The sequence below is a fragment of the Candida pseudojiufengensis genome (genome assembly GCF_024610245.1).
Source record: "Candida pseudojiufengensis strain CBS 10847 chromosome Unknown scaffold2, whole genome shotgun sequence".
Taxonomy (NCBI): domain Eukaryota; kingdom Fungi; phylum Ascomycota; class Pichiomycetes; order Serinales; family Debaryomycetaceae; genus Lodderomyces; species Lodderomyces pseudojiufengensis.
Genome location: NW_026261524.1, coordinates 25,995 through 41,354, shown reverse-complemented (window position 1 = coordinate 41,354; position 15,360 = coordinate 25,995). Strand labels below are relative to the sequence as shown.

The window sequence follows — 15,360 nt, the reverse complement described above, 5'->3', positions numbered from 1 at the left end:
AATCAACCGTGCCATATAAAAGATAACCCGTGATTGTTAATTTAAGATGCTGAAACAATTTTTTGTTGTTAAGCTTTGACCGAGTTTTGAGCAGTTAAAAGTCCGAGTTTAGCATTTCAAAGACCGAGTTTCAGAATTACTACATAGTTAAGCTGGTAGGTATAGTGAACTCTTTCGTATTTCTTAAAAAGCGTTAATTTCAAGCAATCAAATACAAGACAAACATAGCCAATGTCCTTATACTGTTATATGAATACCGTAACTCAATTTTATAATGAAAAAAATTAAACAATGCCTGACAAAGTATTTCCATCTACTTCAGACTTGGTTAAGCCGACAGCTCAATCCAGTCATAGCAATCGCTGGGCCAATAGGCTTACGTTGTTTAAAGGAGTAATAATGGATGACATCATTCACCTTGTTGCTTTGTTACACTAATTTTTTTTTTCAAAACTAATTGTTTAGTTGATTTTTAATAATTTCTCTATTTTTCAATGCATTTGTATGATGTACCAGGTCGACAAGTCTTCATTTCAAAGTTTTCATCAAAAAATTACTTGAATGATGATTGAAAGTGCATTTTGAATTGCGAGGGACGTATTGGATCTAGTTTTGTTCAATATTGTCGTTGCATGAAATATTTTATAAATTGTAAGCAAATTTGTTCAAGTTACACAAATGTGTAAGTTATGTAATTCGCCATAAAATATGTCATTAGAGTTTGATCTGACATAATTTAAGAGATATTACATAACAACCCAAAATCTGTCTGAAGACTTATAATTTTAAAGTTGATATCGAATTAATCTTTTTTTTTCTAATCAATTCAAGTAGGACAAGATGATGTCAGTGTTCTTAAACTTACATCAATAATGTCTTACCTGCACAAAGAAAGCAATTTTTTATAATTTTGATAATTAAACGGTTCTAATAAATCTGATTGCACAATTTTTCACTCGAATAATTAACACATTGCAATGTTATCAAGTTTTAAATCAGCATTTGGATCAACACAACCTCGAAAAGCTCCAAGAGGTAAGCGAATTATAGGAGAATATGAAGATTTAATACCTCATGTAAAAAATGATTTGAGGATTATTAAATCTCAATTGGATCAATATCAAAATAACAAACTACTTAATAAATTAAACTCGTTACTTGAAGAGAATCACAATAGACAGGTCAATGATCTAGAAAAAAAACATCAAGACAACCCAGGATACTACAAAATTCAACTATTTGAGTTATTGAAAAAACAACTTGAAGAACTTTGTAATTTATTGGATATATTCAAGAACAATTATACTCATTCATTATATGACAATAATTTATTAAATTTTAAAAAAAATCAAATTCAACAAGCATCTAATTCTAATTCAAGTCCAATTTCATCAAATCAGCTGTTAAGTTCCTTATCAATGATTCAAGTCAATGATGAAGTAATCACTGAAGCACCAGATTATTTATTAGATCCAATATCATTTGAAGTATTAACTGATCCTGTGGTGACACCTAGTGGGATTACTTATGAAAAACAAAATTTACTTCTTCATATGAAAAAGAGAGGAAAATTTGATCCCATAAGTAAACAACCATTAAGTAAAGATCAATTATACCCGAATTTAGTCATAAAAGACTCAGTCGAAGCATATAAAGTTGAGCATGGAAAATAATTATTCAAGATTGCTTTGTGAAAATATCACTCTTATATATATACCCGTAGCATTTGCATAGTTAGCATATACATTATATTGATTTAGGTAATTTTATTCCAAATTCATTCGATATAACTTTTGAAATATTTTTTTGCAGTCAATTACCTGCATGTAAGACTAATATTTTTTTTTTTTTCGATCTCATCTAACTTAGGCTAATCTATAATAAATTTGAAACATAGTACACCTTTAATTATGAAGAAACACTAAATGTTCTGATATAAAATTCGTCATACAAGTTACTCCGTCACCACTTAAAAGATAATACCAATATCAAATAGAAATAATGAGAAATTTAGTTGTTCTCAACAGGGGTTATATCACTCCAGAATCAAGAACATATCCAGACCTTCATATTATCGATTCTGTATATGATCCAGTATCAGATGCAATCACATTCATACTATCATCAGAAGAAAGTCAAATTATTGAAGCACAACAATTTCATAAAAATGGAAGTGTTTCAATTTTGGCTAGCTTTCCAATCAATTCTAAATTATTGAATACTGCTCATTTTGTTGATTCATCACAATTAGTATTTGTTTTCAGTAATGGTGATATAATCACATCAACTTATAATCAACAACAAAATATAGATTATGATAGTACTATTATAGAGATTGTGGGTACCATTGATGTTGGAATACAGGCTGCACAATGGTCTCATGATGAAGAGACATTAGTGTTGATAACAAATGAGAATAAAGTATTATTATTATCAAGAATGTTTGAACCAATAAGTGAGAAAATTTTAGATTCCAATGATATCAAGATTACTGATTCAAAACATGTCTCTGTCGGATGGGGAAAAAAGGAAACGCAATTTAAAGGAAAAGGTTTTAAACAATTGGAGAGAGAGAAAGAAGCTTTACGAAATGCAGGATTGGATGAAGATGCAACCCAATTACGTGATCCAACTGTCAATGAAGTAGAAAAAGGAACCACATCAAGTCTAGATGATGGAACTGTAAGAATAAGTTGGCGTGGAGACTCAGAATATTTTACTGTAAATACTGTGGAACCAGTTATTGTAGAAGATACTGGAGAGATGTTTGATAGAAGAGTTATACGTGTATTCAATAGAGAAGGTGAGTTGGATAGTGTAAATGAGGCGGTGGATGGATTAGAACAAAACCTTAGTTGGAAACCTCAGGGAGCACTAATAGCGTCGACTCAAAGACACGTGGATGATGAAGATGGTGAAGAGGTTTTGGACGTTGTATTTTATGAAAGAAATGGTTTAAGACATGGACAATTTAACACAAGATTAAATCCAGAAGATGAAGTAGTACAGAACATAACATGGAGCTCTGATAGTGAAATACTATTATTACAGATGAAAAATAGAGTACAATTATGGACGTCAAAAAATTATCATTGGTATTTGAAACAAGAAATTTTTGCTAATGATATTATTTTTACAAAATTTCATCCAGAAAAACCTAACAATTTCATGATTGGAACTATAAATAATTTACAAATTGTTGACATAACTTATAAAGTCGTAACTGGACCAACGCTGCTTGGCGATGATATAGGGATGACAGTTGTAACAGACGGAGCAACAGCCAAAATAACGCCACTTTCAATAGCTAATGTTCCACCACCAATGAGTTTAAGAGAATTAGATGTTTTCGAAAATATTAACGACATTGCCGTCAGTAAAAATAATTCTAAATATGCTACAATTTGTAGTAATAATGATATTATTTTCAGTGAATTGACTTTGCAAGAAATGAAAGAAGGCAAACACCCAAAGATTTCAAGCCATATAAAATCCAATGTATATATGAACGAAAGAGATGAAGTTGCAAAACAAATTGCTTTTCTCAAAGATACTTTTGTTGCAGTTGTGGTGGATGCTCCGATGTATTCACGTGTTGTCCTATTTGAAGTTGATGATATAAAGTCACCTAAGCTTAATGAATCAATTGATATTGCCCCAAAAATAGTGATCATAAAGTCAAGGGCAGATTTCGAGACGATTGTGATAGAGACAGTTGATAACAAAATCTTACAACTAGATACCACACAAGATATCAAAGAAATTGTAAAATTTCCGCAATTATGCCGTGAATTTGAAGTAAATTATAATCACGAATCAGGTGAGTTTGAAGCCTTTGGTATTGCTAAAAACGGAAAACTATTTAGAAACGAAATCCCAATTGTTAGTGGTGTTACTTCATTATTGATTACAGAATCTCATTTATTGTTCACAACTGTTATGTCAAAATTATGCTTTGTTCATTTAAATTCTATTCATGAAGACTTTGAAGTCTTTCAAAATTTATCAAATGAGAATGTTGTTGATGAGAGAGTAAGACAAGTTGAAAGAGGATCATTTTTAATAAATGCTATGCCAACAAAATACTCGGTAGTATTGGAAGCACCCAGGGGAAATCTTGAAACAATTTGTCCAAGGATTATGGTTTTAACAGCCATTCGTAAATTTATTTCAAGTAAGAAGTATGGAGAAGCTTTCATTGCTTGTCGTACACACAGAATTGACTTGGACATATTACATGATTATGATACTACTTTATTCTTTAACAATATCGAACTTTTCATAAAGCAAGTGTCAAAGGTGGAATATTTGGATTTATTTGTCTCATGCTTGCATGAGGAAGATGTCACTCAAACAAAATACAGAGAAACATTAACTGACGCCGGTATTAATGAATCAGAGGTCAGGGAAAATGGTGAGACTTTACAACCCGCATTCCGTAAAAAATTCAACACCAAAAAGGAACAAGTTTTCCAAAATTTTGAAGATTCCAAAGTTAACAGAATTTGTAAAGCTATATTATCGGTTTTAAGTAAACCGGAATATTTTGAGAAATATTTACAAACTATTCTTACTGCTTACGCTTGTGAGAAACCTCCTAATTTAGTAGGAGCTTTAAATATGATTGGTGGTTTTAAAGAAGAGGAACTGAGGGAATCAGCCATTCAACATTTATGTTTTCTACAAGATGTCAATAAATTGTATAATACATGTTTAGGGTTGTACGATGTTAAACTAACCTTATTAATTGCTCAACAATCACAAATGGATCCAAAGGAGTATTTACCATTTTTACAAAATCTACATACACAACCTGAATTGATAAGAAAATTTATGATTGATGACTACTTGAAAAATTATGATTTAGCCTTGAACTGGTTGCATGAAAGAGGAAAAGAGGCTTACGATGATTTCGATGATTATGTCGTAAAACACGGATTGTACAAACTTGCATTGAAGATTTATACTTATGATAAGGATAGAACCAACGTTATATTGAGTTTGTTTGCAAATCATTTGCAAGAAGCTGCAAATTTTTCAGAAGCTGGTTTAGCATTTGAATATTTGGGTGATTTGACGAAAGCATTGGAAAATTATATATTGGCCAAAAAATGGAGACAAGCATTGTCGATAGTCGAAAAATCCGAATATAAAGATAAACTAACTGAAACTGCTAACGACCTAGTCAATACTTTGACGGCAGATCATAAGTATAGCGATGCAGCAGAAATTGAATATCAATTCTTAGGAAACATACGAGAATCTGTTAAATTATATTGTAAACAATATTGGTTTGATCAGGCTATACTATTGGCTGAGAAAACTCAAAATGAAGAGCTAATAGAATCCGTTGTTGATGTTCAATTGAATGAAGGATTTGGTACTATTGCTGAATTATTAGCAGACTGTAAAGGACAAATGAATTCACAAGTAAGAAGATTGAGAGAACTTAGAACGAAAAAAGAGGAAGATCCATATAATTTTTATGGTAATTCTGATGACTTAGAAACTCCAGATAATGTTTCGGTTGCTGCTTCAGAAACATCTACAGCGCCATCTTTTTTCACTAGATATACAGGTAAAACAGCTGGCACTGCCAAAACAGGAGCATCACGACGTACATCTAAAAATAAAAAAAGGGAAGAACGTAAAAGAGCCAAAGGTAAAAAAGGTACAATATATGAAGAGGAATATTTGATTAGATCGGTAGGAAGATTATTAGAAAGATTAGATCAAACTCAATCAGATGCATTAAAATTGATTGAAGGATTACTTAGAAGGTCAATGAAAGAACAAGCTTATCAAATTCAAAAGAATTGGTGTGAATTGATTGGATATATAAAAGAAAACATTGATGAAATTCATAACATGAGTGAAAAGGATAGAGAAAGAATAGATGATAATGGTGAAATTTATTTAATTGAAGAAATACAAAAACCTAAAATTAATGAATTTCCTAAATTTAGTATCTTGGATTATTAATATTTGGGAAAGGGATGTATAGAAATGACAGTTTTATAGAGTCTAAATTCATGAAATAATTTCAAAAACCTAAATCCTCAACATTTAGTTGAGCAGTTTCATATTCGAAATAAAGATCTCTTAAACTTAGTATTGCATTCTTTATGGCATTAGTAACAGCTTCTTTCTTACATTTAGCAAAACATGAATTTCTATTTGGTAAATTTATAGCTTGACCCTTCCCAAATCCTTTTCTAACAGTTCCATCTTTCAAATAAAGTTTTATTATGCATATAGATTCTGCTGAATAAGAATGCTTAATTACTTCAATATTACCGGTTCCATTACTTTTTTCCTCATTACCGCCAGCCTCGTTTGATTCATCACGTTCAACTTCGATTGCATGGTTAACACCAGATTCGTGAATTTTTTCATCAGGATTTACCTCGGACGCGTTTAATGTGATATCATTGTCATTCTCTTCCTTATCACCCCAAACTTTCTCAATTTTTGTTGGCTTTTCGATGACGATACTTTCTTCTATGGAAGTTGACCAACCGTTAAATCCAAATATTTCGTTGGTCAAATTAAATAACTGACTTTGAGACAATCGATCATCAGAAAATCTTCTAGAATGGTTGGAATGTTGAATATCATCTATCCTTTTTTGTAAGACTCCTATTTTTCCAATCAACCAAGGACTCAAATTTAAGTGATTTGATTCAAACTCTAAACTGCTTTCAAAATTCTCCAAATTAACAAAAAAACTTGGTGTTGAAGGTACGGTTTCGCCTTCATTTTCAGTGTATTTTGAGTCATATAATGTCATCAATTCAGCTCCATAATGGCTTTACAAATTGATTGGTAATATTGATAATCAGTCTTTTCAACAGTGTAAAATTGGAATATGTTTTGTTTGTTTTGTTATAAATACCGTACACGTAATTATTTCTTGATTCGAATTGATACATCAAATTCTTATGTGCAGAATTAATTTTCATACCACTGTCATATCAAATAGACTAAAATAACTGAAAGATCAGGTTATTACAACTACTCAATTCCTAACCCATGGAATATTTGAACAATATTCTAGGGAGTCAATCCCAAACTCAACTGGTTGAAGAAGCAATTCCTACATTATGTAATCGTTTACAGCATGCAACAATGGTTTCAGATAGAAGATCAGCTGTATTAGGATTGAAAAGTTTCAGTAGACAATATCGAGAAACAGTAGTTGAACATGGATTAAAACCATTAATATCTACACTTAAAAAAGACAGACTGAATATGGTGATTTTTAAATCTATTTTGGAATCATTTCTTATTTTATTCATACGTGGAGAAAGTCATGAAGATTTGACAAGAGGTTGGATTTCACAACAGCTGAGATTACAAAATGGGAAATATCCTTCGCCTTTGTTAATGGATGATATAACATTGGATCAGTTGTCTTTGTGGATAGCTGACGCTTTATTGCAAGACTCTGAAATACTAAATATACTAATTGAAGGTTTAAATGAAAACGATTATCATTCAAGATTATATACCATTCAACTTTTGGAGTCATTAGTATCGAGCAGAGGAAATAGAGTCAAAGAAGATCTTCTAAAAATACCGACCTCAATATCCACATTGTGCAATTTATTGTATGATAATCATGAGCCTGTTCGAAACGAGGCAATATTATTATTAATGGCAATAGCGAACAATAATTTTGACATTCAAAAGTTAGTTGCGTTTGAAAATACGTTTGAAACACTTTTCAACATAATAGATGAAGAAGGTGGGATACGAGGGTCAATATTAGTTCAAGATTGTTTAACATTAATCACAAATTTATTACAATATAATGCATCAAATCAAAAATATTTCCTTGAAACCCAATGTGTGCCGAGACTAGCCAAGTTAATAGGAGAGTCGATTGATGATGATGAAGAAGTAGAAGAAGGACCTTTAAACGGAAGTATACCTAAATCAACACCAATAGTATGGACGGAACAAAGACTATCTAACATGATCACTATATTGGAAATTTGCAGATTAGTAGTGTCAGAAGATAATGAATTGGTTGTTCAAAATCAAAATAATCTTTATCAATCAGGAATTCATTACCTTCTTTTGAAATTGATCTTCCTACCTGCTACGGAGAATGAAATTAGATTAGTTGCCATGTTGACAGCTGCAGATGCAATTAGTGGCAACCCAAACATCCAGCATGAAATATCCAAGATCGACGTTCCCTACATGGATCCATCATTACCATCTTACGTACAAAAGCACGAACATCCTATACCAGTCCCATTGGCTTTACTCAATTGGTGCTTGACCATAAATTCTGTTCACCAGTTTAATATCAGAGTGGGAGCTTCCTATTGTTTGCAAGCATATTTCAAAGGTAATAAAGAAATAAAAGAATCATTTTTGAAAGACCAAATTAAGGACTACAAAAATGATGGTTTAAATCATTTGAATGGAAATAGTGATGAAGCTCCAAAGAGTAATATTTTCAAAACTTTGATGGATTATGATGCCAATTCCAAATTGAATCTTTATAAAGTATGGTTTGCTACAGTAATTTTATTATATATCTTTGAAGACGAACCAGAAAATAAAGAAATTGCTAGAGCAGTGAAGACTGGTGACGATGAAGTTGGAGAAGAAGTCATGAATTCTATACAGGCTATTTCTGGTTTACTCATAACCACACTAAATGAAGTGGATCAAAGAATTGCAGTGGGATATTTGATGTTACTCACTGTATGGTTATATGCTGACTTTAAAGCGGTCGATGATTTTTTAAGCGATGAATCAAATTTACGGTCTATTTTGACATTCCTATCTCACAACTCGTCAGATGAAAATTCATTTGTCCATGGTATGGCTAGTATTTTGCTTGGGGTTGCATATGAATTTTCGACAAAAGATTCACCTATACCAAGAAAGGAGCTACACTTATTGTTGGTTAAAGGGCTTGGTTTAGATAATTATTCGTTAAAAGTGAAACAATTTACTTCCGACCCTGCTTTCAAAAATTTTGAAGATATTCCAAACTATATAATTATCCAAGATGAGAGTGGGTTGCCTGATGTTTATTTTGACTCTACTTATGTAAACTTAATCAAAGAAAATTTTTTCAGAATCAAAAGAGCTTTGTTTCATGACCCGGAGAATGAACCAAAAGGTAGAATTTCCTTTGAACATTTCGAAGAAATGGACATGAACTTGTCTGAATTGAAAAAGCAATTGAAAGAAGAGAAATTGAAGGCATCAGAAATTGAAATAAACAAGGAGGAACAAATAAATGAGTTGGAGAAAACCAAATCTAGTTTGCAAGAAAACTTATTAAATTATGAGAAAAATTTAAACGCATTAAAAACAATTCATAAATCAGTTAATGACAAATACAAGTCGACAGTGCAAGAACTTGCTTCAATAAAAAACCTCAAAGAAGATTTTGAAAATCTGTCAACAACCTTTCGAAAAGAATTAGATAACGCATTAAAACAAATCGAATCATTGGAGTCAAAACAAAAGCAATTAGAACATCAATTAGCATCCACTGAACAAGCCAAAAGTAAATTAGAAGATGGTGTGAATGGAATGACTAAAGATTTATTTCATATGAAAAAACAAAATCTGGAAAGTGATAAAAAATTGAAAGAGTTCAAAGCTAGAGATGAAAAAATTTCAAAAGAGGCTGAAGCTTTGAAAAATAAAATTGTTGATCTTGAGGCATTAATCAAACAAGTTAGCAAGCAAAAGGACGAAATTTTGAGCAAATCGAAACAGGAAATGAATGTGAAGGAAGCTAGTATTAATGATTTGACCCGAGAAAAATTAACATTAAACGACAAATTAAAGGTACTTGGAGAAGATAAACGTCAAATACTCGAGCAATTGAATAAGAAGAACGATCTACTTGGAGAGTTGCAAATTCAGGTAGACCAATTAAAAAATGAAAAATCCAATTTCGAAAATGAGGTGGAGAAAGTTAACAAAAAATTGAAATCAGCCAGAGAAAAATTGATACAGGTCGATTCTGATCATGAAGAAAAGATCCATGAGATTAAAAACGAATTAAGTACTAGTAAATCCGAATTTAAAAAATTGGAAGCGGAGCTTATTACATTCAAAGACTTACTAGACGCTGAAAAAGCTAAAAATACCAAATCAAATAGTACAATTGAAAAGTTGAAGGAGGAGTTGGTCAAACATCAGGAATTGCTTCTGAAGAAAGACGAATTAATAAAAGATAACGAAAAGCTTCGAGAACAATTAAGCAAGGCAAAGTCAATCGATGACGAGAACGGCGAGTTGGTTTCCAAAATCGAAACTTTGACAAAAGAAATAGAATCCATTAAGTCTGACAAAGATATTTTGGAGGAAAAAATTAGAAAATTATCAGCAGACATAGAAAATCATAGCACTTTCAAAGTTCAGAATGAGAATAAATTAAAGAATATGGAAAATGACCTTAAATCAAAACTAGATCAATCAAGTGAACTAAGCAATAAAATTAAAGAGATGAATGAAACAATCAGTAGTCATGAAGCCAACAAAATTCGTGATGATGAGTTAATCAAGAAGTTGACTGAAAAATCGGATCAATATGAGGCTGAAATGAGTGAATTGAAAAATAAAATTGAAGAATTGAATAAAAGTCATAATTTGGTATTGAAGGAAAACGAGACGAAAATCATGTCATTGACAGGTGAAATAAAAAGCTACAAAGACAAGTCAATTGATTTAGAAAATCAACTTGAGAATTTAACTAAGGACCACAAGGAAAGTATACTTGCAAGTGAGAATAAACTTAAAAATTTAGAACAAGACTTGAATGATAGTAAGAGCAATATCAAAAGTTATGAAGACAAATTGAAAGAACGCGATGCAGCTATTAAGGAGTATGAATTATTTAAAGTAGAACACGAAGAGTTGGTTAAAAATTTGAACAAAGACTTAAGTGACAGTAAAAACAAATCCGTGACTTTGGAGCAACAAGTTGAAACTTTAAGTAGTAATCACAAAAGCATTAAAGCAGATCATGAACAAAGTTTAAAAGCTTTGAATGAAAAATTACTGGTCTCAAAAACTGAAATAACACGTAAAGAAGATCGTATTGGAGAGTTAATGCGAGACCTCGAAGAATATAAAACAAGTAAAAAAGAGCATGAAGGTTTAGTGAACACATTAAATGAGAAAATAAAGCACATCGAGACCAAGTCGGACGATTTGAAACATCAAATTGAGAAACTAATCAAAGATCACTCTACATTGGATTCTCAAAACGATCAGAAGATAGAGTCATTGAGCGCTGAGTTGAAAACATATCGAACAAAATCAAAAGAGTTAGAGTTGCAAGTGGAACAGCTTGAAAATGAACTTAAATCTAGCAATACAAAAGCAAGTGGGAATGAAGACTTGAAACTGAAAATAAAAACATTAAATTCTGAGATTGCTACATGGAAAGTGAAATTTGCTGAATCAAATGATGAAATAAACCAATTGAAGGAAAAATTAAAGTCTCAGGAATTAGAACTTTTAGAAAATAAAAAATTAAAGGAGAAAGTGTCTTCCCTAACGGAAAGTTTGAAAACCGTTTCGGCTCAAGCTCTGTCCTTTGAGGAGGAAATTAATAATTTGAAGGAGAGAATCACTTTGTACGAGAGCAATGAGAATCAGTTGAAGAGTGAGACATTAGCTTTATCATCAAAATTAGAGCAAAGAGAAAAAAGCCTAACTGAATCTGATAAGAAAATTGGGGACCTCAATAAGAAACTAACATCCTTCAATGACCTAAAATCAAACAATGAAATTCAAAAGGACGAAATAAATGAATTGAAATCAAACTCAGAAGCCAATGCAGCAAGATCAGATGAACTAAAGACAGAGATGGAGAATCTTAATTTAGAAAACGGAGAATTGAAAGCAAAAATAGAAAATTTGAACAAAGAAATTCAATCAAAGAAAGATGCTACTACAAATCTTGAGTCAGAGGTGAAAATCTTGAGAGATCAAATCAAAAGTCTTGATTCAACAAGTGATAAGAATAAGCAACTAGAAGAGAAAATTACTAATCTAACTTCAGATGTAAAATCCAAAGAAATTAAATTGAAAGAGTCGGTGGAACAAGCCAAGGAGTTGAAGGAACAGCTTCAATCGTATATTTCGAATGACAGCAAAACTAAGGATTTGGAGGAAGAAGTGAAGAAGCTTGCTAAGAACTTGAAGTCCAAGACAGAGGAATCGAACAAGTATAAAGAAGATTTAGAGAGTTCGAAGAAAATGATAAATGGTCAAAAGAAAGATGAAAACCAGGTAAATGATTTGAAAACGGAAATTGAGAAATTGAAGACCGAGTTGAAAAATGATAGAGCTACTTCGAAGGAATACACTACACAAATTGATAGTCTTAATAAAAATATCGAAACAATCAAAGCAAACGAAGAAGCTCATAAAAGTAAGATCAAGTTGCTCGAGTCAAAATTAAAGGCGTATGTACCTAAATCAGAGCATGAGGATTTACTTGAAATTATGATGAAACTAGACGATAAGAAAACCAGATATGAGAACAAATTGAAAGATTTAGGTATATCCTTGAAAGATTTAAATAGTGATAGTGTTGATAGTGATGAAGAAGAAGAAGAAGATGATGATGATTGAATAAGGTAATGACTACATGAAATGCATTTATTTATTATTCTGAAAAACTGTAGCATATTTATCAAGGTGGCTTTTTATTGTCGTCCAAGTCTCTATTGTTTAATTCATCGTATTGTGAAACAAGATTTTTTGATGCGTCGTACATTGTACCTGAAATTTACACAATAAAGTTTTAGTCTAATATTTTTGAAAATGTATCAAAATTATTTGAATTCAAATACAGCGTCTCAATTGAGTGAATAACTTTCGAATTTAGATGATTCTACTAATAGACTCATATGACTCATTCACTAACAACTTAGCCAACCTTATTAAAGCCACCACAGAAAAAGAAGTAATTTTAGTACATAATGACTCGTTCCAACTAAATGAATATGAATCCTTTTATAATCAGATTAAGAATTATTTTGATTTCATAGTAATAGGGCCAGGACCAGGTCATCCTGCAATAAAGGAAGATGTTGGAATCATCAGTTGGCTTTTTCATAGAATAGCAAAAGATACAAATGGTATACCAATTCTTGGGATCTGTCTTGGGTTCCAAAGTTTATGTCATGAGTTTGGAAATAAAGTTGAAACAGCAGAACACATTAGACATGGTCAAATTTATGATATTTTTCCAGCGGGTGAAAACGACATTTATAAGAATACAGAGAAGTTTCCTAGTGTGAGGTATCATTCATTATATGTAGATGGAACAAAATTGAACGGTGAGATCATTCCTTTGGCTTATTGTTATGAACCAGTAGAAGCTGATCCTGATAAAGGACAAATTTTAATGGCAGCAAAACACAAATCATTACCATTTTATGGGGTACAATATCATCCTGAATCCATATGTTCGAACAAGGGCAAAGATTTGTTCAAAAACTTCACAGAAATTGCAAATGAATACAACTCTCGGAATGGAAGAAATGTTTCGACCTGTGTCCAAAATGAGTTTCAATGGTTTGATAAACATGCGTTACATGAAAGAAGTTTAATTGAAGAAGCATCATCTACTGAACCCACTAATGTTTTATTTGAAAAAGTTGAATTACCAGAAAATATAACTGCAGTAGATGTTTGCGATCATTTTGTACGTATAGGCAATGGAAAAATAGATTTTTCTTTATTGAATTCAGCATCAGTACCAGGTGAATGGTCAATTATTGGGTTTCCTATCGAAGGGGAAAGTGAAATTATATCACATTCAGTTGATGACATGAATCATGTATATACAAATAGTTACAAATCTAGTGAAAGAAAAAAGTTCAATGTTGATGGTCATGAAGGTGCTTGGAAATTCATTGCTCAAAAAATGTACCTGAAATATATATCTAGAGACTCAATCAAGAGGAAGATAAATTCAAATTATAACAGAGAATTACCATTTTTTGGAGGTTATATTGGTTTAATATCATATGAGGAAGGTCAACATATATGCTTTAACAAATTAAAACCTATTTGCACTAGTACTACTCCAGACATAAAATTAATGTATGTTCTGAGAGTCTTGATACGGGATCATTTGACCAATGAGTGGTTTTTGTTATCTATTAATGATAAAGACGACAATTGGGTCAAAGACATTCAATCAAAATTAAAAGATGTGAAACCGATTGATTTAAGTGAAATTGCCTCAAGTGTTAAAGATTTATGCAAAGACAAAGATAAAGATTCCATTAGTTTTGAATATCCATCACAAGAAATATACAGACAACAATTTGATAAATGTCAAGAGTATTTACATTCTGGAGATTCTTATGAATTATGTTTGACAACTCAATCAAAGATCAAACTTCCAAAATACGTTACACCTTGGAACATCTATAAGGTACTCACGTTAAAAAAGAATCCATCACCATTTTCATGTTTTGTTGATTTCGATGATTGCTGTCTTATATCGTCTTCACCAGAAAGATTTTTATCTTGGAAGGATGAAAGAAATGGTAAAGGTAAATTAATTCAGCTACGACCAATAAAGGGAACTGTGAAAAATACTGAAGACGTAAACTTTGAAAAAGCTTCTAAAATTCTTAAAACTCCGAAAGAAATGGGTGAGAATTTAATGATTGTTGATTTAATACGACATGATTTATTTCAATTCACAAGTGATGTTGAGGTTACTCAATTAATGGCAGTTGAGGAATATAAGACTGTTTTTCAATTAGTCAGTGTTATTGAAGGTAAATTGAAAGAAAATGATAAATATTTTGGAATCGATATTTTACATAGATCATTACCTCCTGGATCAATGACTGGGGCACCAAAGAAAAGGTCCGTTGAATTGTTACAAGATATTGAAAGCATGCAGCCAAATATAAATGAAGGAGGACGAAGAGGTATATATAGTGGTGTTGTTGGATATTGGTCAGTAACAGATGACTCAGATTGGAGTGTTATAATAAGATCAGTATTTCATTATAAAGATGATATAGAGAACTCGAATGAATTAAATCTTTGGAGAATTGGTGCTGGTGGTGCAATAACTGTTTTGAGTGATGTCGATGGGGAATGGGATGAAATGAATTTGAAATTGAGTAGTGCTTTACAAGCTTTTAATTGATAGAAAATTATAGATAGATTATCCCTTGTAAATAGAATTACATCTTTTATCCAGTTGTATCGTTCAAATGTTGGCCCACTCTGATAATTTTTTGATCATCTTTGGTATATTATCGAGCTAAATCCTGTATAATAGCTCAAAGATTTTTTCCTATGTCGACGAAACTTAAAATTTTATTTTTCTAT

General features: G+C 31.5%; 5 protein-coding genes across 5 annotated transcripts; 4 read left to right on the top strand and 1 right to left on the bottom strand. All coding sequences in view use genetic code 12, as the record gives it.

Moving 5' to 3' along the window:
- Positions 1-977: 977 nt before the first annotated feature.
- On the top strand, positions 978-1,673 carry KGF55_000913 (uncharacterized protein; the record flags this gene model as incomplete). The annotated part of the gene is made up of 1 exon (XM_051761227.1): positions 978-1,673. The coding sequence occupies one exon, from the start codon at positions 978-980 to the stop codon at positions 1,671-1,673; it is 696 nt and encodes a 231-aa protein (XP_051615955.1).
- A 328-nt stretch (positions 1,674-2,001) lies between these two features.
- On the top strand, positions 2,002-5,982 carry KGF55_000912 (Elongator subunit; the record flags this gene model as incomplete). Its single annotated transcript, XM_051761226.1, has 1 exon — positions 2,002-5,982. One exon carries the CDS (start codon positions 2,002-2,004, stop codon positions 5,980-5,982), a length of 3,981 nt encoding a protein of 1,326 aa, XP_051615954.1.
- A 61-nt stretch (positions 5,983-6,043) lies between these two features.
- On the bottom strand, positions 6,044-6,962 carry RAD59 (Rad59p; the record flags this gene model as incomplete). The annotated part of the gene is made up of 2 exons (XM_051761225.1): positions 6,044-6,809; positions 6,931-6,962. The coding sequence occupies 2 exons, from the start codon at positions 6,960-6,962 to the stop codon at positions 6,044-6,046; spliced, it is 798 nt and encodes a 265-aa protein (XP_051615953.1).
- Positions 6,963-7,032: 70 nt separating this feature from the next.
- Positions 7,033-12,627, top strand: USO1 (Uso1p; the record flags this gene model as incomplete). Its single annotated transcript, XM_051761224.1, has 1 exon — positions 7,033-12,627. One exon carries the CDS (start codon positions 7,033-7,035, stop codon positions 12,625-12,627), a length of 5,595 nt encoding a protein of 1,864 aa, XP_051615952.1.
- A 256-nt stretch (positions 12,628-12,883) lies between these two features.
- ABZ1 (4-amino-4-deoxychorismate synthase) lies at positions 12,884-15,175 on the top strand (the record flags this gene model as incomplete). The annotated part of the gene is made up of 1 exon (XM_051761223.1): positions 12,884-15,175. One exon carries the CDS (start codon positions 12,884-12,886, stop codon positions 15,173-15,175), a length of 2,292 nt encoding a protein of 763 aa, XP_051615951.1.
- Positions 15,176-15,360: the final 185 nt, after the last annotated feature.